The sequence below is a fragment of the Apteryx rowi genome, unplaced genomic scaffold (genome assembly GCF_003343035.1).
Source record: "Apteryx rowi isolate R43461 unplaced genomic scaffold, aptRow1 scaffold_102, whole genome shotgun sequence".
Taxonomy (NCBI): Eukaryota; Metazoa; Chordata; class Aves; order Apterygiformes; family Apterygidae; genus Apteryx; species Apteryx rowi.
In genome coordinates, this window is record NW_020447220.1 from 1,398,476 (window position 1) to 1,421,751 (window position 23,276).

Below are 23,276 nucleotides of genomic sequence, written 5' to 3' on the forward strand. Positions count from 1 at the left end.
TATTAGAGAAAAAAATAAAACTAAAGAACTGCATTCAAGAAATACAAGAGGGAGAAAACACATGCGAGTATATCCCTGCACGACATAGCATTTGTCATCAGCGTTCACATGCCATTTAATAACACACTAGGCTCTAGGCATCATTGAAGTTGTTTCATCCTACATTATCTGTTCTGTTGGCAAAGTTTTGCTAAATCACTATCAGCTGATCGATCAGGCTTAATATTTAAGACAATGTTTCTGAATAAGATGGGTCAGATACCAAAGATCTTGAGATGGAACGGAGGCCCTGCTTAATCTGTTGTACGAATTCAGGTATCTACCCACATTACCTGACTGCATGTTCCATTCACTCTCTCCTTTCACATATCGGTCCATGAAGCAGAAACAGAAATATTCTGAATATATCATGCCACTCCAAATCAGATGGAAAAAAAAACCAAAAGCAAAAAACACAACATGTTTACAGAGGAAATCATCAGTTCAGCATGGTTTTCACTGTTTCACTATTGACTAAATTTGTCACACATGCACAAATGAATGAAATGAAGCTTATGCTGAAAACGTTCATGGATCAGCATGAAAGATATATTGGTTGCTCTTACCTTACCTACACCAAGTTACTTTTCAGCAGTGTGTCATCTGACTAAAAATACACTACTTCCCTTCCTCTTTTACTTAATTGTATGAAAGCACAAAACAGATATCAATTTATATCTGCTTGTTTTTGTGCCACTAGTTATTGTCATCAATACAAGCATAAAATACTTTTAAAAATGGCAAACTATGTTTTTTCACACTGTAGGCATCACTCTGTATTGTATCAATTAGATTATTTCAATAAGATATAAGTTAGAAGAGGAAAAAACTCCTCACACAACACAAATGCTAATTATACTGTGATTTCAAGTTTAAAATTGAACTGTCAGATAATTAGGTGATTAAATTTTCTTCAGACTTCACACTTGAAAAGACACCAGTTGTCTGCTTAGTCTCTGCACAGTGATAAGTGTCAATGATATCCAGATGTCATAGTATTATTAGATGTAGGCCAACATTCTAGAAGACCCATGATCCATATTTCTTCTGAAATTGTAAAAACTGGATTTAAAAAGCACGGACAAGTCCAAAAACTGGGTTTAAAAAGCGCTGAGTCTCTTTTAAAATGGCAAGACAGCATCCACATGCCTGTTCTAATGATTTGTCATATCCCAGGTCCTATTTCATGATCTCTGCATAAGAGGACTCAAATGCTGATTTCACATACATCCTGCTCACTTCAGTCAAGCATGAATATCAGAGTTATAAATAACAGAAGGAGGAGGGAGCTGGAAAGTAAGCTCAGACCATGAATATGCATAGAAAAAGTAGCAAATATAATACATATTTGAAATTTGCTTTCTTTTTGACTATATTTGTAGCCCTTAAGAGTCTCATTCTGTGAAGAATTTGGCTTGACTGCCCACGATATTTTTAAGAGTATATTGCAACCTCACATATATAAACACAAACCGAAAGCAAACGATGGATTATATTTTGAATGGAGTATTGAAAACTTGTACTGGTTCTTGTCAACAGGCTATCAACTCAGATAGCTAATATTCTGGCATTATTTCAGGAACGATATAACTTAACACAGTTTCAAAAGTCCGAAACTGAGGATCTCCACTCGATAGTTCATGAGCTAAAGGAAAGTGGTGTATGGAACACATCCAGGCAGATGAACCCCTCAGCCTCCAGTCTCGAGCAGCACAAGGCAAAGACGACAGCGTGATTTCCAAAAGCCAGGCTGAATTTGTCAGAGCCAGCTCAGAGGCAGAGGTAGTAATCTTCTGCTTGACACAGGCTGCATTTGTCTGTGCAGAGATATAACTAACCTCTCACAGAGCTATTTCAAGCGCGTAGGACTTATTAATTCATTCTTCATGATACAGGAAAGCAGCTGAAGTTCAACTTTCAGGCCAAGCTGGGGCCAGAACAGCTGTATTTGCACATCACTTTCTAGGCCACTAACAAGGTCTCAGAGGTCTCCTTACCAATGGCACGGTTCATTTTAATCCAGATTAAAACAGCTCATGGATAATTAACAGTTGACTATAAGGTAGAGTCTCGAACCAGCTATCACAGTCAAATCAGAGAAAGCAATACCAGTAACTGTAGTTCTAAAATGGTCTTGACTTCACCTTGATTTTGCCTAGCTGTTTTCAGTGTCATAAAAAGCCACTGATAACGGCAGAATTAAGCAACAGACAGACTCTTTTTTGATAGTTACTACGTACCACAGCTGTTCTCAAAAGACAAATCAAAAAACTGTTATTTCTAAAGAACTGCAGTGAATTCGCAGACCTACGTATTATCCAGAAGTTCTTCCCGTTGCAACAAAATAGAGCACAGGATAGGGCAAGCATTTAAAGAAGCATCAGGTCCCGCAGAGCGGTAACCATGGCTGTAAGGGCAATAACGTTAACCTCGTCAGAAAGCTCATGTGTGTATAGCACAGCAAATCCATAAAAATACCAGGTAATCCAGAATTTTCAACAACAACTCAAGAGTGTTTCATTTCCAATGGTCAGACTTATTTTGAACCTCTAGAAAAATAGGGTGGGGTTTTTTTGCCATGTTAAAAATCAACATTCTGTTTCAATCACTGCCTTAAAAATAAGCCCACTTTTGATATTTAAACAATTTAATGACAAATATAACCAGGGATCATCACTTACTGGACTCCGGGTCTGAGTTGCCGTCTCCTTCTGTCCGGCTGTTGGGTGAAGCTTGTTCATAGTACTCCTCCTGGGGGAAGCCAAGGGGCAGAGGGTGTGATGTGCTGGCTCCGCCGCTGGGCTCATGGTCTCCAAGCCCACTGTCACTGCAGCTTTCCTGGGAGCCATCTGGTAGGTGAAATGTGACACGGCGCTGAGACTACAAGGAAGGAAGAAAATTATATGGTTTCTACTACAGTATCAGTAATTGCTTAATGCAACCAATTTAGGAAATGTATTATTTCAGCTATCTGTTGAAGACGCATTATCTACAGTTGTGCACAATTTCAGGCTTTCATGAACAAGCAGCCCTGCTTTCAAACCCGCTTCACTTGACAGCAGTGTTTTTTTCTGTTTTTTAAAACTGTAAGCCCTGATACAAAATGAAAGACACCTCACACTAAAGAGATTCTGTCAGACTTCACAGGTCTTTGGATGCCTTTTGTATATTGACTTGGAGATTTCAATCACTATTTGAGGCTCAATTTATTTCTCTGCTAAGTTTTCTAGATTTTTTTTAAAAAAAATCTTTCTCATTAAAAGTCTGCTTCACGCTTTGGGGCCTAAAAATGTGGCATACTTCTAATGTTGTTCTGTTTTTCTAAGTCGGGGAAAGAACAATAACAATCCTTATGTATTGAAAACAATTTTAATAGATTTTACACATCCATTAAACCAATGAATTACAAGTAGATTCCACTACTTTCCCTCAGATGTTTCACTACAACCATTTTGATTTCCATTATACCACAGATCTGTATCTTAACACAAAGGTTTCAACCTGGGAAATATAGAGAACTGAGGAAGCAAAGCTGTCACGACACAGCTGTTTACTTGAAAAAAGGGTCAGGTGAATAAAGTACCTGAAGTATTAAGCACAGGACAACATTTTCATTATTACCTAAGAGATTTTGAGTGAGTGATTTGGGAGCTGAATATCTGAAATGTAAATCTGTCCAAGTATTAAAAGACAATAAACGAGCAAGCAAATAAGCAGACTCTCCTGGTTGTATCTCGGGAACATGAAAGAATAAGGTTCAGAAAAATAAAAGTCAATTTAAAACATTCTTAGCTTAGTACTATTCAAAATCTCATTTGAAAGCCAATGAAGAACTGCCTAGTTCCAGAATCACTGGGATTAGTAATGCCAGAGATTAGATTTTTGATGCAATTATGCAGAAAGGTATATACTGTGTTTATAATACAGCAGATGTTGTCAGAGATGCCTATACGTTTGGTCCTTATACGTGACGGTGTCAAACACCATCAGTTACATGAAGTTTGTGCTTTAAAAAAAAAAAAACCTCTATTTTTAAAATCTCTTTTTATCACTGTGACATTATTACATATGCCCAAAGACAGCTGCCATACAGCACAGTACAGCCAAGAAAACGGCAAGATCAACTTTACCTATGTCATTCCTGACAGATGTTTGTCAAAACTGTTCTTAAAAGCTACCAATAAGAAATTCACAGCTTTCCCAGAAAATCTATTTCAGTGCTTCCCCATTACCAATGGAGAGGTTTCCTTCTAATGTCTAACTTGACTCTTTCTTGTTACAAAATAAATCACTGCTTCGGTTCCACCCATCACAGTCTGGTTATTCCCACTCATCTTTTCGATTTTTTATCACTTCACTCTACTTTAGAATAAACAGACCTTATTATTTCAATCTTTCATGTGTTATCTCATCTTTCTTACTGCTTTCCCCTGCATATGTGCTCATGTCTACATGCATTTTTGTGCACTGCTCAAAACTGGTTACAGGACTTCAACCAAGACCTTTAAAGTGTAGCGCAGCACAGAAGGATCATTTCCCATCTCCTGCAGCGTCCAACTCTACAGGTTGCACCACTGCTTTGCCTTTTTCATGGCAGCGTTAACATGTTCGCCCTGCAGACCACTACCATGCCTAGCTGCTTTTTCTAAGGATTTTTTGCCAGTTGTACCTTTTATGTCTGTGCAACCGATTATCGGTGCCTAAGTGCAGCACTCTGCATTCATTCTTTTGGATATGATCCTATTTTCCCAGGTGATTTCTTCCATGTCCTCAAGCACATTTTGCATTCTAACCCTGCTTTCTGACACAGCTCAGCAGGTTTATCAAATTCGCAGACGTCAGATATTCTACCTCATCATGCAGATCTTGAAGTAAAATTAAGCAAGGAATCCGTTGAAGACCCCTGAACCCCCCCCCCCCCAAAATTACATGGCATCACGCAGGATACAAGGGAGAGAGGAGATACCTCCGGTGACTGCAGGAGAGGCTCTAGAACCCACAGGAAAAATTTTCTGATGGTGAAAAATTCAGAGCTGATTAGCACGCCCACGCACATTTTTGGGGTGACCAGAAGAATCTTTATTATTTAACAACACAGCTACTTGTCTGCAGCTGTTTCCACGGCCTCAGCTGGGCTCTCTGGAAGGCCATTAGGGACAGTGTACCTTCTCCTCCTGCCTGCTACTCTTTTCCTACTGCAGACACCACCATGGGACTACATGGGCTGTCTCTACACAGTCCAGAAAAACAGATGGTTTTACAGAAATTACTAATGCACCTTTGACCTTTATCCTACCCTACTTCTTATTCATTAATTGCTTCTCAGACCACTATTTATACTAGCATTCTCAGTACACTATTATCTGAAAAATCTGAAAAACTGGACTTATGTTGAGCTGATCCAGCAAAAATATTCCCACAATGTTTCTGATTTACTCCCTGCATAAAAAACTGCACCTAGCTTGCATATAGGTATAGTTACTGCATGTGGAAATTGAATATATTATTTCATATATTTTTTCTTAAATGAGACCTTGAGCGACATCAATTACTTTTACAATATTTATGAATAATCAAACTCCCTTGCATAAACTGTTCACAAAACCCATGTTTATTTACTGAGGTTTACATTGCTTTTGTGCTGCCTGGCGCTGTGTATGTGCTATTTGGCACCCATGCTGGAGTAAATATGCTCACCTTCAAGCTCCTAGTGAACTGTAAGAATAAAATATTCTTTAGAAGCTATTACCCCAAGTTTTAGATTTAGATACCAGTATTAGCTTTCAAGAAAAGCTGAGAATGCAGTGGTTACTATTATGTACAACTGGGAGTCATTATGTTTAAACAAATGAATTTTTCTGTTCATGGTTTGTAGTCAAAATACTGCAGTTCTTCAGAAGATGACAGTGAAGGAGACTAGAAAGTCATTAAGTCTTTTATTAATTGCCTACTCCAATGAGAAAAAAAAAGAAAAAACAAACCCAAAACAAAGCCCTCAATAAGCAACCCTCATACTCATTAAAAGATTGCTTGCAAATATTTAGTTACAGAAATTGAGACACTATTACTAGGAAAGATAAAAACATATGATTTAAAATAAACTGGCATCAGCTAAAGGCTCATGATTTTTAATTTGACAATGTCCCCGAATATGTCACACCTGATAACACTGATGACAAAGCACTTATTTCCGGAAGAATTTATCAAGATGAAAGAAAAAAACAGCTATTTCTCAACATAACAGTGCTGCCATTTTCCTAATTCATGCAGACACCAGACAATGATCTGGTACAAGTCATTCTAATAAAATTTTGCCAAAAGCTGGGACTTATCTTCTGTCACATTTATTTTGGAAATTTCCTCCTTGAGGCATTTAAATTTCAATTTATAAGATTACAAAATATCCTCAGACTCCAGCTGTTTTTCTATTTATCTCCAAAGAGAGTTAATGCCGACAGTAATAGAGTAACAAGAGTTATGGTTTGTTTTATTTATTTGACTGAAAGTTAGTATATTTTTTCTAAAAAACAAGAGAAAAATACAAGCAAAACCATTATGTATTCTTACTGGATTCCAAAAAACACTGATGTAAAATGAAAACTTCAGAGAAACTTGCAGTACAGACAATTAGAATGGTAGCTGAAAATAAAGTAAAAATTTAAGGAAAAAATGTACAGTATTCTATAGTTTCTCTGATATATTTAACAATATTGAATTATTCTTTACGGCTATGAAAAGAGAATTTTGCTTCCAGAGGTGTCATAAGCCCAGTCACAAATCCTGTCAGAGATCTCATTTGGCATCCAAGAAAGAACCGCATTTTGTAAAAGCAGCATATGTCTGGAGGGAATTATCTCAGAAATCCTCAAACCTTTTACTCTCATTATTGAAATTTATATGAAGACTGATCAAAGCCTCAAACTATGCTGTGTTCAATCTTTCACTACAGTAATTAGACTGTGGCAGTGGGAATAATAAAAGATGAGTCTAAGTAAATAGCTTTGGATACATTGAAGAGATGATTTCTGGAATTATACACCAGGGGTTAGCCAATTTATAATCAAAACCTGAAGAAAGGGAATAGAAAAACCAGCAGACATCATCTGAGGAACATTAAACTATTAACCTTACTATCTTCATTCATTGAAGCAAATGAATATCCTTTTAAAAGGAGATCCTAAAGAAAAAAAAAGAAATATTACTTTTTAAGTTGTGTTGAATTATTTATATTATTTAGATGATAATTCTGATTTAAAACAGACCTTATTTAGGAGATGCTCTAAGATAGCATGGAAACAAGAGAAAAGAACTAGTTCAACCTTTTTCTGCACTGTTAAGCAGCCAGTGAATAAAGAAGTGATCAAAACATATTTTTAATTTTAAGATCTATTCTTTGCTATTAATATTCATTTTCTCAGTTGGTTATGCCTTTCAAATGCCAGGAAAGTGTGAAATGCATATTATAAATAACTATAAAACAACATCCTCAGTAGTGGCCAAAAGTTCTTCTCAACAGTGCTTAAAGAAAATCCCTACTCAAACTATAATTTCCAGCTCAAATCTTTTTAAACTTAACTATAATTTTTGTTCCATAACTACCATCTTTTGCTCCATATGCTTTGATGGACACACACAGAACTCAGCTATTATCAATGTAAAATTCTCAGAATCATATAAAAACAAACAACTTAAAAGGATCCAATTCCCACCCAATGGGAAACAAGTCATTGTATTGGAACTCAAGAAAGAAAAGCCAGTATTTTTCTTTTCTCTAAATTTATTAGGGTAAATTATTGCTATTATAGCCCAAAGAGTTTCCACCAGTTGTTTTATAACTCTGTATTTCACATACTTATTGTTGCTCAGAGCAGTAAATATAAATTAACATATCCAGAGCGTTCTTTTAAAGTACAAGTCACAATTTTAAAGACATGGCATTTCTGGAATTTTCTTAAAAAAAAAAAACAGAATTATGTGAATTAGTCCTTTCAAGATTTGAGAATTTCTCTTTTCCACAGAAAATACTGTTCAGGTTCACGGGTACTCCTTCTTTAGGTGGAGCACATCAAACCAAAAAACAGATGCCAAATCAGATTTTCACCCTGAAGTTGTTCGTGAAATGAAGGGGGTTTTTAAAGCAATAGTAACAAACCTGTAAAGCACAATAAATAATTCTGGCTTTGTTTAGTTCCAGCTCAACCAGGGAATCTTACCGTTTTCTCAGCTAATCTGAGCATTTTCTACTCTAAGAAATCTCTTCCAAATCATCCCCTGAACTTCAATTAAATAGACAAATAGACAGGAGCTTTTAATAGCTCACTTTAAAACATCATTATCTGAATTGGAGTCATTCTCGGGAGTCAGAAGCGTAACATTTATAGAACTCCTTGCCATAAGGTGTTGCGGATGAAAGGTTTGCCTGGTTCAGGCGGGGAGCTCCTCTGAGGGCTACACTAAGGAGAGCCAGATAACACCCTGACCTGGAAACAGTGTGAGCCCAGGAGTGCGAAGAGGGTATCTCCTGTACTCTTGCCCTCTTTTTACTCTTCCCTGGGCATCTGTTTGTAGACACTTCTCGGTTCAGGCTAGATGAAGTCTTTGTCTTCACCACTATGATACTGATAATCACTGCTGGACAAAAGATTACAGAAAGGCTATACTATGGTATTATCAAAGCCATACAGCAGTATCTGCCAACTTCTATACATAACAGAAACCTCATCATGTACAGTTCTTCAGCTGTAGCTCAACATTTTTCCCTTTGTAGCTATATGGACTTTTAATTTGGACGTAGAAGCACTAAAGCCTAACCCATATTATTCAAATTGGGCCACCTCACTACATTATCTAGATTACATTGTAATGGACAAAATATGTAATCTAGCACATTATCATTTATCACTCAAATCTGAGTAACTTCTGAATTTTTAGCAACAATAATCTGTATTTTCTTTTGGAGCATCTATAAAGATATTCAACAGTCTTAGTCACCATTGTTAGGTACAACTAGAAACACCCCACTAATAATGAAATCACTATCGTAATCACCTCATATGATTTAGTGGCTGTTTTTTTAATTTCTTCAACATGGCCTGCAGTGATCCTGCATCGGACTATTTTTTGAAGAGCAAGATGAAGGCCTTCTCTATTGGGGTGGGTACTACATATCACAGTAACAGTATTCAGCCAATTTGACTATTATAAATTTAAGTCCAAGCTTAGTATACATTAAAATCAGCTTTTTTCCCTTCTCATATAAAAAAGAAAAACCCTCCAAATTATTGCCAATATTTTCATCAACCTTACTTGTCATCTCATAAAGATCAAGCTTGTTGAACAAGCCCTCCTTTTTATTAAACAAGTTCAGCTGCATTACCTACTGTCCTCTTTATCGATTACATCCCTTTAAGCTTCTAATTTTCTTGATGTTTGTCAAGTCAAACAGATCTACTGTTTCCCAGTTTACCATATTTACCCTTTTAATATTGACAAGACATTACATTTTCAAATGCCTAAAACTCCAGAAATCCAGGATAAACCTGAGTGTTTCAAAGAACTCCTTTAGACATTCTTGCTGTAAATTTATCTAGTCCTCTTGATTTAAACCTCTTTAACATTAACAATTGGTATCTTACATCCTCACTAATTACAAATGGAAAATAGAGCATCTGGCTTCTTTCTAAAGAACAGAAAGCAGTGATAAATACTTTTACTGTTCTTCCCTGTGATTAATGATATAACTGTTCTGAAGTACTACGAGATAGGTAAATAGTTCTAGGCTTTCACTCATTCTTGATTTAAATAACTCCTCCCACTTAATTAATTTATGTAGGTACAGGAAGCATAAGCCATTAATTTCCAAAAGGCAAGGGAAAGCTTAGTTGGCTGCCCAGATGAATGCCGGTTAAATATGGATGATTATTCTAGTCAATAGTTTTGAAATGAAAGGATTGCTACCTCCACAGGAAAACAGTGGAAGAGAAGGCGTCCCTTCACCTGCGCAAATGGAAATTAAACTTGTCAAATCCTGCGGCTGAATTCACTCACACAAGCAGTTGGCTCAAGCAAGGAGAAGTAAACTTGGAAGCTTATATTGTACTTTTATCAAAAACATTCAGGGTCCCTTTTTAAAGCTATACTTGCAGGCTCCTAAATTAATTTCTTAAAAGCATGTGAAATTTTACCCAACCGATAGAGAGTAAGCGCAAACTTCATACAGTTCAGATATTAGATACTGCAAAAGAATAATTTTGTGAAACCCTTTTTCAGGTAGGTAGAGCAGCATAAAATCTTTTCCCATGACATGCTTTGAGAAGCAAATGTTCGCTGATACCGTGCTTCCCTGATGTAAGTAAAAACTAAGTTGATACTCCAGTTTTCCTCTTGCAACAGGCAGGCCATTGAACTCATTGATCGTCCAACTCGTTGTTGAACAAACATATTGTTGATAAACCTATAACTTCACACATTTCTGATTGAGAACTTCAGTGGGTATTTATTTTCAGAACTGAATCCTCTCTGTAGCAAAAACTATACCTAACATGCCATTTTCCATCAACATTCAACATGTAAATTCTTTTTTTGCATTTCTCAACATAACAAAGAACTGTAATAAAAGAGCAAATAAAACTGAAAATAACATTTAAAGCACTGTCAAACATTTTATTTAGCTTTTGAAAGGCAGTTATTGTATGCTAACTAGATGTCAAAATGATAGTTGAAAGCATGCTTTTTAAACTTTAATTCATGTAAGTCTTCAATTTGACGTGTGATTAAATAAAAATTACATAGGAAAGATGCACTATAGCTGTGCTGTTGCTAAGGTTGAGAAATTGGAAAGTCTCAGTTTTAACTTTTTTTTATTCGTTTTTCGCTTTCCAGGTTATCATCTTTGACGTATTATCTTGAATGCTTGATTTCTGATAGACAAAGCCATTTTCGTTAAGATAAGATAATAATAATAAATAATAACATAGAAACATTTTGGCAATATTTGACATGACTTAGCAGAAATATTCACAAGGTGTTACTGCAGTTCTGAATATTTATTTTAAGAGCAACACTATTGCTTACTTAGTAATTTCTTGGTGTTAAATACTGAAATAGAGCAGAATTCACATTTTCATAAATGTACATAGCACTCTAGCTCTAGTTTTGTTCTGTAAATTTATACATTTCAGCTGTGGTTCAGATAGATATATTTTGTCTTTCTTCATCTATTAGGTACAGATTTATGGAACAGCAAGTGTTGTTCCAGTGAATTACTCACTGACCTCCAGCCCCTACTTTTGCATTGTATCAGTCAAGGCTAAACCATTAAGTGCAAGCATGATGAGGTTATTAGAGCTATAGAAAACAGGAAGAAATCTCAAGAACATGATTCAATTTCCATTTGCAATATTTTTCTATTCAGTTTTTCTTTTAAAGGTCAATTCTTTGTGAAGCAATACCATGCGCATATAACTTCACAAGGCATCACAAATATTCACTTGAAAAGGCTTGAAAATACGCCTTCCTTGTTTCTAACAAACAGAGCTATTCTTATCAATGTTTCCCAGGAAAATAGACCTGTATCTGATTTTGGTTCTTCATGTTAAATTTAGAAAATCTCCTGAAGTCATAAGAAAAACATGCATACATAAGAGACAAGACATGCTCAAGGTGTTTTCTCAAACCTGCTGGTACAAGTAGTTGCGCACCACTTAAGCTTCATTTCGTCCTAAAAAATAAATCTTGGCTCCAGAAAATTTGTGCCTTAAGGTGTGCACTGGTTATTTGAATGGGAAGACTTCAAGCAGTTCATATGTAATACGGATATGGAATAACCTTATGCCCAATATTCACATACAGAGTTATATAATGTGAATTCATTTTGTTATGGTACAAAAATTACGGCAAAGGGAAGTCTGCAGTATAACCATTAGAACCTGAAGAGGTGGAGCTATCTAGAGATAAATAAAGAGAAGGATCTATTCAGTTTCTTTTGGAAAACAGTCCCATACTTTTTGTTCCGAAAATTCCTAGACCACATTTCCACCAATTCTGATATCATTCACAGTAGCTCTCGAAAGCCAGTTTTCCCGAAGAGGCTTATCTTGATAGTATCTGCCATGATTTCATCAAAAACAGACTATTTCCAAAAATGGTTTTAATTACAAACCAATTCTGACATTAAAAAGTTACCATTTCTTCAGTCAGGTATAGTTTACAGTTCACAAACATTCTCCCCAACTAACAAAACTACCCTTTTTGCATTCATCTAAAAACACACGTTCAACCTCACCTTTGGAAAAATAAAAATCCAACGTAAAAAATTTAATCCAGTCTAGTTAAACATATTTAACTAATGATCAGTTGCCACACACCAGAGTGAGAGTTCCCGTTTTTATTATTCTGTTTTGCGGGTGCTAGTTTGGAAACCAGACTAAGCCCTAACCCCCTGCATAAGCCACATGAGCAAGCTGCCTGGCAGCTCTCCGCTTTGGTCTGGGAGGTGCTTCGTGAACTCACCTGCCAGACTGGGCATGGCAAAATTCAGCTTGCAGGCCCAAAAGCCCTTTGCTGCACGTATCCCTAGCTCAGCAACAGGCGTGTGTTTCGGACAAATATAAAACACAAAATGAACTGCATTCAAACATACCAGAAGTGACTTCATTCTAATTTACTGTAATCTATGCCGGATGAGTTGCTAGTGAACTGAAGACTAGTTTTTAATTCATTCAAGCATCAGGTGAAGATTTTTTGCTGCATTTGTACAGCTTTATTGCAATGGATTTGAAAATGAGAATTATATACACTAAAATTAATATTTTATTATTTCCATAGTGCCCATGATTAATATAACAACTGCACTTCTACTTTAAGACAAAATACACACATATATAAAAGGCATTCAATCCATGTCTGAGTATCTTTATGGATAAAGCCACCATTATATATACCATGGTGTTAAATTCATTCCACTCTTGAGCTGCCATGTCGTATCTCAGGTATTACACACAATATATTACATGTTGTCCCAAGAAAAGTTTTCATTACAGCTGTTAACTAAATTTGACCAAAAAGCCACCATCATAATTCCTATTTACAGAGTCTTACAGCTGCATTATCTGAACATTTTTGGGAATCAAGCCACAGCCAGGGAGAATCACCGGGGCGGGTTTTGATGCCCTGGCAGCTCCGGCGGGCGAGGGCACCGAGGGCTGGAGGAGAGCTGGGGGCACCAAGGGGCCCTAGCGGCCCCGAGCAGCCATGCCTGGTGCTCCCCTGCCCCACCAGCCCGGTTTCGGCTCGCTCGGCCCGGGGCACTCAGGCGTGCTTGGCCCCAGCTCAGCCACAGCCCTGGCCGATCTGGACCCCAGCCCATGGGCTGACCGCCCGGACTATCCCTGGCCCCTTGGAGACGCCCAGGGCCACCACCGCAGTGCCCGGCTCCCTCGCTCGGCGAGCAGCTGCCCTCGCTGTGCCATGGGGGAGAGGTTTGTTTGAGGTATCTCCCTAGCAAGGGCCAACGTGAGGTGTAAATCATCAAGAAAACTGAAGGCCTTTCGCAGCGAGTAGGAAAGCAACTCCTTGGCACGTCGCTGGCTAATTTCTTCTCTAGAAGTGAAACTTTGAAGGTGGCAAACCTTCCCCAACTTCCATCAACGTTACAAGAGATATTGCAGTCTTTCTCCGGCACAGGAGTGCGAAACATTTCACACTGCTATCTCTACTGAGAAATCATCTCAAGACACTTGTTCCAACAGCATACATTTTTTGTAACAGCCTTTTATTTGTTACAGCAACAAGTGTATGATGTTTGATATCAAGTCTTTGATCAGCTGGAATGGGTACTGACCATAGGTAAAATGGAAGAGTAAAACAAATAAATTTTACACAACTGTCAGAAAGCGTCTTGCTCTTTCCAGTGAAGAGAAGGAACAGCCAGAATCAGAAAGTTTCCCTTTCACCCCGAATGGGCTCTTTGGCAACCTGGATTTGTCCAGAGAAGTGCAAGCACTCTCTTTGCTGCTCTCTGGCAGTATTTGCTTGCCATATTCATCTTTTTGTCCTTTAGCAAATATCCTTTCACCGCCTAAATTACCCCTTCTTAATTTTAAATTTACAGTATATTGGCTATCTGAGGTTACCTATCTAATGTGCACTCTCATGGCAATTATAATTAGTCCACCTTTGGGTGAAATAGTCAAGCAAAAGGCAAGAAAATACAAAGAAAAGCTCCTGGCCTGTATAAATTAAACTGTAGGCCACAATTTACAAGCAGTGATGCAGCCCATTCTTTATTTGCTTTGGACAAAATAAAACTCTAAGAGTTTTTAAATATGACACCCTTTTATTAGCATTACACACACTGAAGTATAACTGTCTAGGATAACTTGCCCTGGATCAGGGCAAGAAGAGGTACCCTCGAGAAGAATCCAAGAAAGGTTTCAGGGTCACAACATCTATGCTGAAGTTAACTTCTCATGTTAGGAGTAAAACTTTAGTCCGGCAACCTGAAAGATATCTCATATGCTGAAATAAAGACGTGTATGTGTGTGTGTGTGCGCGCATGAGATTTGGCTAGTAGACTTTGTTTTTTTCAATATTCTACTATCATAAATAAGAAAGATGCTATGGGATAAACGCCACTGAGTGAACACTGTTGCAATACTCTGCCATTTCAAATATCCATTTTTTATCTCTCTGTTGTTTTAACCAAAAGCATTACACTTACTTAATTTGATTAAAAACAGAAATCTCCCATTTGCATCCCTATTTTCACAGCTTACACTTTGCATCACTATTTTCGCAGCTTATACTGTCAGGTTGATAATAAGTTTTTGACTGTTATTTACAGTAAAAATATGTGAAATATTCAGAATTACTTCAGTGAGTTGAGCTACATTCTTCTGACGCACTCCTAAATGGATGTCTAAAATACATATTTGAAAAGGGGAAAATTTTACAAAATTAAGTGCTGTATTGTGTCATTGATACTATCCTTTGCTCCTGTAGAGCTACGTCTCTGCAATTGTTCTTTCAGATAATCAGAATATAAATCTGTCTCTCAGAATTCACTACTTGTGTAATTTCAGTACAGCAAAATATAAAGCCATTAGCCTTCCTTTGTTCCTTAAATTGTACTAGTTTATTTCCATGTTCAGAGCAGTCATTCTTTGTGAATATTAAGATTACTTACTGATCTTTCTTCATGATGCAGAATATATGACACGGGTTACTGAAGTAATGTGGCAAGTGTTAGTTTGCATAAAGAAATAATGCAATTCTGGGCAAGAAGAGAAGAGAGACTCTAGCTGAAGTTTGAGGAAAGTTGTTTCCTTAAGGAATGAGCTAAAAGCAGCTGTCTTCAGCTTGAGAGCACCCTACTCGCTGGTGGCGAGACTGGTGCTCCTGCAGCTGCCCTAATTCCAAAACAGCCAGGACTTACAGACCTGTGGCCCTGGGTTGCTTTACTGAAAAATGCTACTATTGAGCTGAGTGAGAGAACACCTACACTAATGCCATGCAAAATAAGTAGAAACAAAAGCAGAAATGAAGTTGTTGACTTAGTACCTCAAGTTACTAAGGAGTCAAGAGAAAGGTACTGATGCAAAAATGTATCAGACGCCAAGAAAAAAAAGTGGAGGAGTCAGCAAAAGTGAGGATCAGCCAGTTCCAGTGGGAACGAAGGCCAGCTCTTCCTCACCTGCTGGAGGCTGCCCAGCCCCCACACACCTACCAGGTGCCCGCAATGGGGCAGTGAGTCGATTAACATTTTGCCTAAAGGCAAGTTAGTCCCAGCCATTTACTGTATATATAAGCCAATAAATAACATTATTACATACTCAGATATTGTATAATCATACTTCTGAGTCCCTGCATGCCCAAGTGACCCAAAGAGATGAGAATTAAAAGGGTTGGGGGTGAGGGAGAGGAAAAAAGGGCAAAGGTATAAGGAATGCCACTTCTGCAAGTCCTTGAGTATGCTCCGGGGTTACTTCTGTTCCTCACTTACCACACAGAAGATTAATACTTCAACCATCTTTACTTCAGGATTATTCAAATTTCATGAAAAGCTCAGCTAATTCAGAGGTAAATAATGTTCTCCATAGAAGCCACACTGAATTTGCTGCCTATAAACCTCCAGTATTTTCCCAGCTCTCACAGCAAGGAGATATCAGGAACGGCTACTACTTGCCCTAGTTGATCCAGAAAAACTCAGTGCTGCAGACCTCCCTTGTGACATGCAGTCATGCAATAACAAATGCAAGACTTCGGGTCTACACTGTACTCCTAACGCTCAGCTGAAGGGATTGCTGTACATATCTGAGAGCAAGAGAGAGGACCTTTGTAAGAAACCAGCAAAAAAAAAAAGGAAAAAATAAAGGATAATACAGTTACTGTCAGCAGAGCTGGCATGAAAGTCATGTGGGCTACAGGCAGGTGCTATGGCATGGGTGTCTTCTTCCATGCACACTGCACACACACGCACACAGGCCTGCTTTGCTGTATCATTGACATACTGAAGATGTGTGGGTAACTGCCCTGCTTGCTCACCCTGAAACCACCATTACGCATAAATTTGCCTGAATAAAGAACGCAATTTAATTCTACTCTTTAAAATATTTCTTACTGTTTTATTACTCTCATTGGCATACAGCATATCTGTGTTTTGCACAAAACATAAAATGTACTTCACACATTTTCCAGGCAAAGCATTTGAAAACAAACTGGTAGTACTGGTTATGTTCCTTCTCCTACTGTTTTTAATTAATTTGACCTTTGGTCCTATTTTTGTCATTTCAGGGGGCATATTCAAATCAGAAGCCAGCTATTGTGTACATTTGCTATTCTGCAAGTCACCAACTACATGTGTAAAAATGGAGGAAAATCTATAGCATGCAATTAGCATCCTCCTGATTTTTTTTATTCACAGAACTCTTTAATAACTTTTAGTAGGTAAAATTGAAGCTAGATATCCTCCTACATCTTAGGTACATTATCCTCTACCTTTGCACAACAGAAATTCTTTTGATGTACCGGAAATCTTATTAATAGATTCACCAGAAAAGAAGCATGTGAGCTGGCAGAGGCAATTGCAAGAGGTAAAATGAATGTAAATGACAGATGAAAGAAAATGTCCACGCCATTCAAATCAATGGAAACAAAAGTGCTGCAAAGATCACAATGCAGAGACGAATGGAATTCATCAAACCTGCATTTCAGATTATTTGTCCTGTTCCAAATATACCCTCTGTATTCCTGAGCTATGTTCTTCCTTTACCCAATTAATACCACATTAAAATGCGCTCCTGCAGGGGCTTTTTCCTCACACTGCTGAACTGAAGTTTTTCAGCATGCTCAGATATGGGGTGGGGGTGGGGAATAGTTTCTTGCTTCTAAATACTGCCATTTGCAAAGCCCATAATTGCAGCACTTAACTTTCTAAACACTTAAGCCAGAATTAATTATCCCTGCTATTATTAGTGAGAGTATGGATTATATTTTGGGTACGATGAAGAGAATGTGTAATACACCATTTTACTGTATTCAGTGTATGCAGTGGGTGTACAAGGCACTTAAACTATTAGAAGCAACAGGCTTCCCTGCTTTGAGTATATCTCAGTGTGATCATCAGATATCTACGGAATCGGCTGTGTTCATTTCGTGCTTTTTTTGTTGTTGCCTAATTAAAGACATTCAGGATCCTCCTTTACACCAGGAACTAATCATCATTTTAAAATGAATCCTACTTCATTTAAAATCATATTGGTTCTTGATGGAAAGTAATAGGAAGGCAATGCTTATTCTTAAACAGCTTCCATTTCAGCATACTTTGAGATGCCATTTTCACTAGTGGCCACAAATCAAGGCATATCACAAACATTAGCAAGTGCCTTTAATGGGGTGAATTCTTCTGTCTTCAGGCAGTTTTATATGGTGTTGAGGAATCACAAATATCTGTAACCACTGTTACAGCTAATTGTCCATGTTGTTTAAAAAGCCCTCTACGTTTGCATAAAGCTGGGTGAATGGGGGGGGGTGGGGGAATGGAGGCAGAACTGATGTTGCAGTCAGTTCAGCAATAGAAATAATACCTGTAATGTAAAAGACATTTAAACATCTCAAGATACATAACAAAGAAGGTAGATAAACATGATTTTTGCAAGAAGGAAATCAAAGACAAGATGAAGCTTCACTCACAGAAAACTGGATTCAGACCTTTGTGCAGAACACAAACTGAAATAACTTTGATCTCATTCTAGCGTATCAAAAACAAATAAATAATTTGCTACAGAAAACAAGAACCCCTCCCTCCAAAACGATGCTTGTCTGAGGTGCAGTAGAATAATATTAAAAGGTTGAGGCAGGCTCATTGTTTGAAAGAAGTTTGGCAGCATTGCCGTGGCTTCAAAGTAGTCTATGAGGACTTCAGAAACAACGCAGCAGCCTGAGGCACACCAGCTTACTTACTCTCACTGTAGGCTCAAAAGAACTGTGCTGTGCCGACGTAGGCAGCTGAAGCACAGACAGGGCTGCAGTCACTAGAGAAACGTGACCGGTCTTCACAGTGCGCAGGACTGTTTGGGTACTACCTGCAGTGAAGACCTAGCAAGGCAAGTGTAGATTTCAGACACAGCAGTGTTCATGCACCCAGCTGGGAAGACGCTAAATGCCATCTCAAGCAGTGAAATAGGAGTGGTCCAGAGCAACGCTTTGCCCCTGTCACCTACAGAGCTGAAATTGTCTTTGTGACTCAGGACCATGACAAATTCATTCATTTCCAAACAGAATTACTGACTAATGCCAAGAGTCACTGACGAAACAGAGCAGGCAACGGTGGAAGTAATTTCCCTAAGTTGTGTGGAAATAATCTCCTCTTGTGTTTTTATGACCTTGTGTTGACTCATTGTATCGCAAGCCAACAAATTCATTTTCTGTAATTGTTTACATCCCTGTCTCAAAAGATATACCCCATTTTTTCCACAATTATAGACTATAAATCCACTCTTGGTACAAACTACAGTCTAATTGCCCACTGAGCCCCCAGGGATTCATAGTAGAAAAAGAAGACAAACAGCAACTACAAAAAGACGACTTTCTAGCTCCAATCAATAATTTGCCTGTCATTTCGCAAATACGTAGCCCTATCCAAATAACTCTGCAAAGTTCTTTATCAGTGATGTACTCTTACACTTGCCAGGTAGACATTAAGCATTTTTAGCATCCTGTGGGTTTTGCATTTCAATAAATCTCCTCTCAGTGATACAAATATACAATAGCTGCCACAGACTGACAATAGATTTTAGAAATTTGAAAAACAGCCTAGGGTGTAATAGTACTTTGCACATACATATCATTCTGTACTCCAGTGGGCTTTAGAAAGATGAATTCAGTTTCAGAATAACAGCATAGGAAAGACAGTTATTAAAACAGTTTACAAATCAACAAAACCAAAGCACAAATGGATATGGCCTCTTAATTCTCTTGATTGAAAGTTAAAGTTAAGTCAATGGAAGAAACCAAAAACGAAATCCGAAGTCCTGGACAGAAGGGACCCTGTTATGTAACATACAGCATTTAATGTTCTCCATCTACCATGCCATCACAGAGAAAAGGTTTTCCTCTCTCAAAATCTATACAAAAGTGTTGTGCCTTTACCTGATGTGATATACTTTGATAAACTATATCACAGATTGCCTGAAATAGGGAATTATGCATGTGTATTTTATAAGAATAACGCACATACAGCATCACTTAAAAACCTATCAAAGCCAGACAATACACCACAAGCCCAAAAGGAAACGTGACTCACTACTATTTTCTGGCTAGCTCAACCAATACTAACAGGTATTCACTGAAGTGAATAGTAATGCAGTCTGTTTCAGTGGAGCCATATGGATTAAAAAATGCCATTAGCAACACTATCTAAGACTAAACCTGTGTGAGCGAGTGAGAGAACAATAATGATCTTATCTGCTTTAACAAGACTGAAAACCTGGCGACTGCAGAAGGTCCTTCTGCCAAATACTCCATCTGTGAATAACAGAGACCAGTTCATTAATGGAGATCTTCAAATTAGAGCTGAGAAACTCAAAGCTCAGAAAGGACTGCCTTGACGAGCAAAGTTCCTGCTTAAAAGCTCTAGAGGTTCATGAGGCTTAAGATTGAGTCATTATAATTATCTGATATTACTTTAAATATGTCTACTTCTGTTCTGAAGTTGCATCCAACACCAGTGCTCCCACCAGAGTTTGCCACTCATTTTGAGAGAATAGCTTGAGCTCTGGGAGGAGTTCTGCACGCAGAGATTGAATTCTGTCAAGTATGATATCTTACCAGCTCGGCAATATAATGAAGAATTTAAATTAGAAGCATGGGTGTTCCATTTAGAGTTTAAGTCAGTCTTACAATCTGTTCACTCAGACTTTTAAAATGCTTCAAGGGAGTACCATCATACCCTAGACAGAAGCATTAATTATACACAGCAGACTTCATCCAAAGCTCTCAGAAGTACTTCTCCCCCATCCCCATCTCCCTTCACCTAATTACTGGGTGAAATAAATGATACAAGCTCCAATAAAATCTAGATTCATAACCTAAGGAATGGTATACTGATCAGTTCAAAGATATGCGAGGTAGGGCTAAATCTTAAAGTCCCAGCATGCTATCAGCCACTAAACCAGACATTCTCAGTTAGAAGAAAAGTAGGTATTATTTAAAATTATAAGTTTCTCTTCACAAAGGAAATATAAGTAGACAATTATTAAATGATTTTCCTACATCAATCTTGCAATCCAATATTGACACAACTTATTTCAAAATATCAGAAGAAATGACATTCTATGAAAAATTACCATAATATTTTTCCAGAATACTGTTTAATCAAAGCCCTGCTATAGAACAGTGTTAGAGAACTTCTACAGAAGTGTCGGCATGAAAGTTTCATGAAGACACATTAAATGAATGGTAAAATGTCTCATTATTATTCATTTTGTAAACACAAATGCAATACCAGAAATCTGTTCAGCTCCAGCCTCACTCTAAAATTTTTAAATTTAATTTTTCAAGTTCCAAAGCGACACAGGAATGGAGCTAGACTCAACTGGAGGCCAGGGGAAAAGAAAGTGGCATGTATCAGTATGATGTCCAGGTAAAAGCCTAATGGAGGAACAAATAGAAAAGCCTACATTTCTAATATAAGCCTAGAGGTAATCAAACAAACATACAGGCAAATCAATGCAAACTGAAATCAGATTTCAGGATGCCATAAGGCATTACATCACAAACTTGCATATCATATCTATAAAGGTTTGATTTTGTCAGAGCTTACATCTCTCATAAGCACATTGCCACAGCTCAAGCTGTAAATACTCCCAACTAAACAGCTGAAGTGTTTAAAAAAAAAAAGAAATTGAAAGTGGTAACGGCAAGTTTTCTTTAACACACTGTATGTTTAGGTTGAATTATTGCATAGGCACCTAAACATTTGTCTGCTTCATTTTAAACACCAACTTGTAGAAAACCTACTAAAAGCTTTTAATTCACCTTCCCTTAGCAAGGGGCCAGCCAAGAAGCCTTGCGAAGGTCCCACTAAGAGCATGATGGAAAAGAACCGATTCACCCCTAGTGCATGTATGAAGTTGCTGTATATCCCTGCTGCTAGATATGATTTCCTCAATAGGCTCCTGAAAAAATGCATTAGCTGTCATAACTAGCATTTTTAGTTTAAGCTGTATTCTTTTTCATCTCACCACAAGCAGCACACAGATTAACCAATTCTTCATCCATCTCAATGTCTTTAAAAAACAAAAACAGCCCCCTCCTCCCCCCGAGGAAAACAAAAAGCTCAACTCTACCTTTTTTAATTTGTTGCTTACAATTTGCTTGTTCTGGAGGTGAGAAGATTTAGCAATTTCATGTTTAAATCCACAACAGGAAACAGTGGATCCAGTCACCTTCAAGGCAGCTGACGACATCCACACCGTCAGTATGATTTTTACTCTTTTGTTCATTGAAATCATTATATTCTTGTATGCAGTTTGACTTCTAAACTATTTTGATGACACTATCTTGATAATTCCTGTGAGAAAAAATTTAATTTGGTTTTCTGATATTTTCAGTGATTGTCTGGTAGAGTTAAAAACCAATTGATTTTAGATATATTTTCAATTACAGCTGGCAGAGATCTTGGACCTTAATGCAAGCTTGCACCGGTTTGCAAACATGCAAATATATATTGCTTTTTCTCTTTTAGAAATGTCTCCTAGCAGGTGAAAGTTGGTTTGCGAGACTTATTTCCCATTAAACAGCGAAAAGCTAGGCTCATTACAAAATAATAAAACAAAAAGGCCCAATTCCGCTGCTAACGATGGCTGACTACCCTCTTCAGACGGCTCTTCTGCGATGCTCCGGACGGCACGCCTTGGCTGCTCCCTGCTGCAGGAGGCGGTCAGAAAATACACTGACCTCACTGCCAGGCTGTTTTACAGCAGAGGGGTGCCACTGAATTAAAAGTCTGCAACTAATACGAAGCGATACTTGTTGCTTGACAAGCAAACGTACAGTAGAATTGCTCTCTAGTGAGTCTGTTTTGCAGCTCAGAAATCCAGCGCAGGATCTAAAACACGCTGTCTTATTTTCTTTCCTTACTTTGCTGTATGTGCGTATGTTTGCAGAAAAAACTGAAAACCTGATCGATTTACCAAAGTGACAGAGGACCAGGCAATTATCTTCAGAAATGGAAAGCTGAAAGAGTCAATGTCTCATCAATGTATGTTAACCTCTGACAAAGATTCCCACTGAGATTCCCCACTAAAGGCAGAAGGGGCAATTACTACAACTTATATTTTAAGTGTAATGATTTATGTTATCTCAGCTAAAACACCTTAAAAGTTGAGTAAAACGATCAATGGCTGTTTTCCCATCCATGAAGAGAAAGGACATCCTTTTTTTTTATTATTTTTTAAATTTACGTTCACCAGAACAGAAATTCAGGCAAAATCCAATTGTCTGTCTCTAGAAAGACACATCCAAAGCCACTGTACAACAATACTGAGCTTCTGCATGAAATTCACGTAGAAGTCAGGAAGAGAAGAAATCCTGAAAATCCAAAATTCAAAACATATTTTACCTTGGCTTTGCTTAATTCCATTTAAATGCTTTTCTTTAAAAAAGCTCTTTTCCTATATTTAATCCACATTACTATATTTGTATAGTATTATTCTGTCATCAGGATAAATCCAAAGCTT

General features: G+C 37.7%; 1 protein-coding gene across 1 annotated transcript in view; it reads right to left on the reverse strand.

Annotated features, from left to right (window-relative positions):
* Positions 1–2,712: 2,712 nt before the first annotated feature.
* LOC112965731 (protocadherin-11 X-linked-like) overlaps positions 2,713–23,276 on the reverse strand; it is a 341,170-nt gene continuing 320,606 nt past the window's right edge. The window contains exon 6 of the mRNA XM_026065031.1: positions 2,713–2,919. Within this exon, the coding sequence (XP_025920816.1) occupies positions 2,713–2,919 (207 nt within the window). The remainder of the gene's footprint in view (positions 2,920–23,276) is intronic.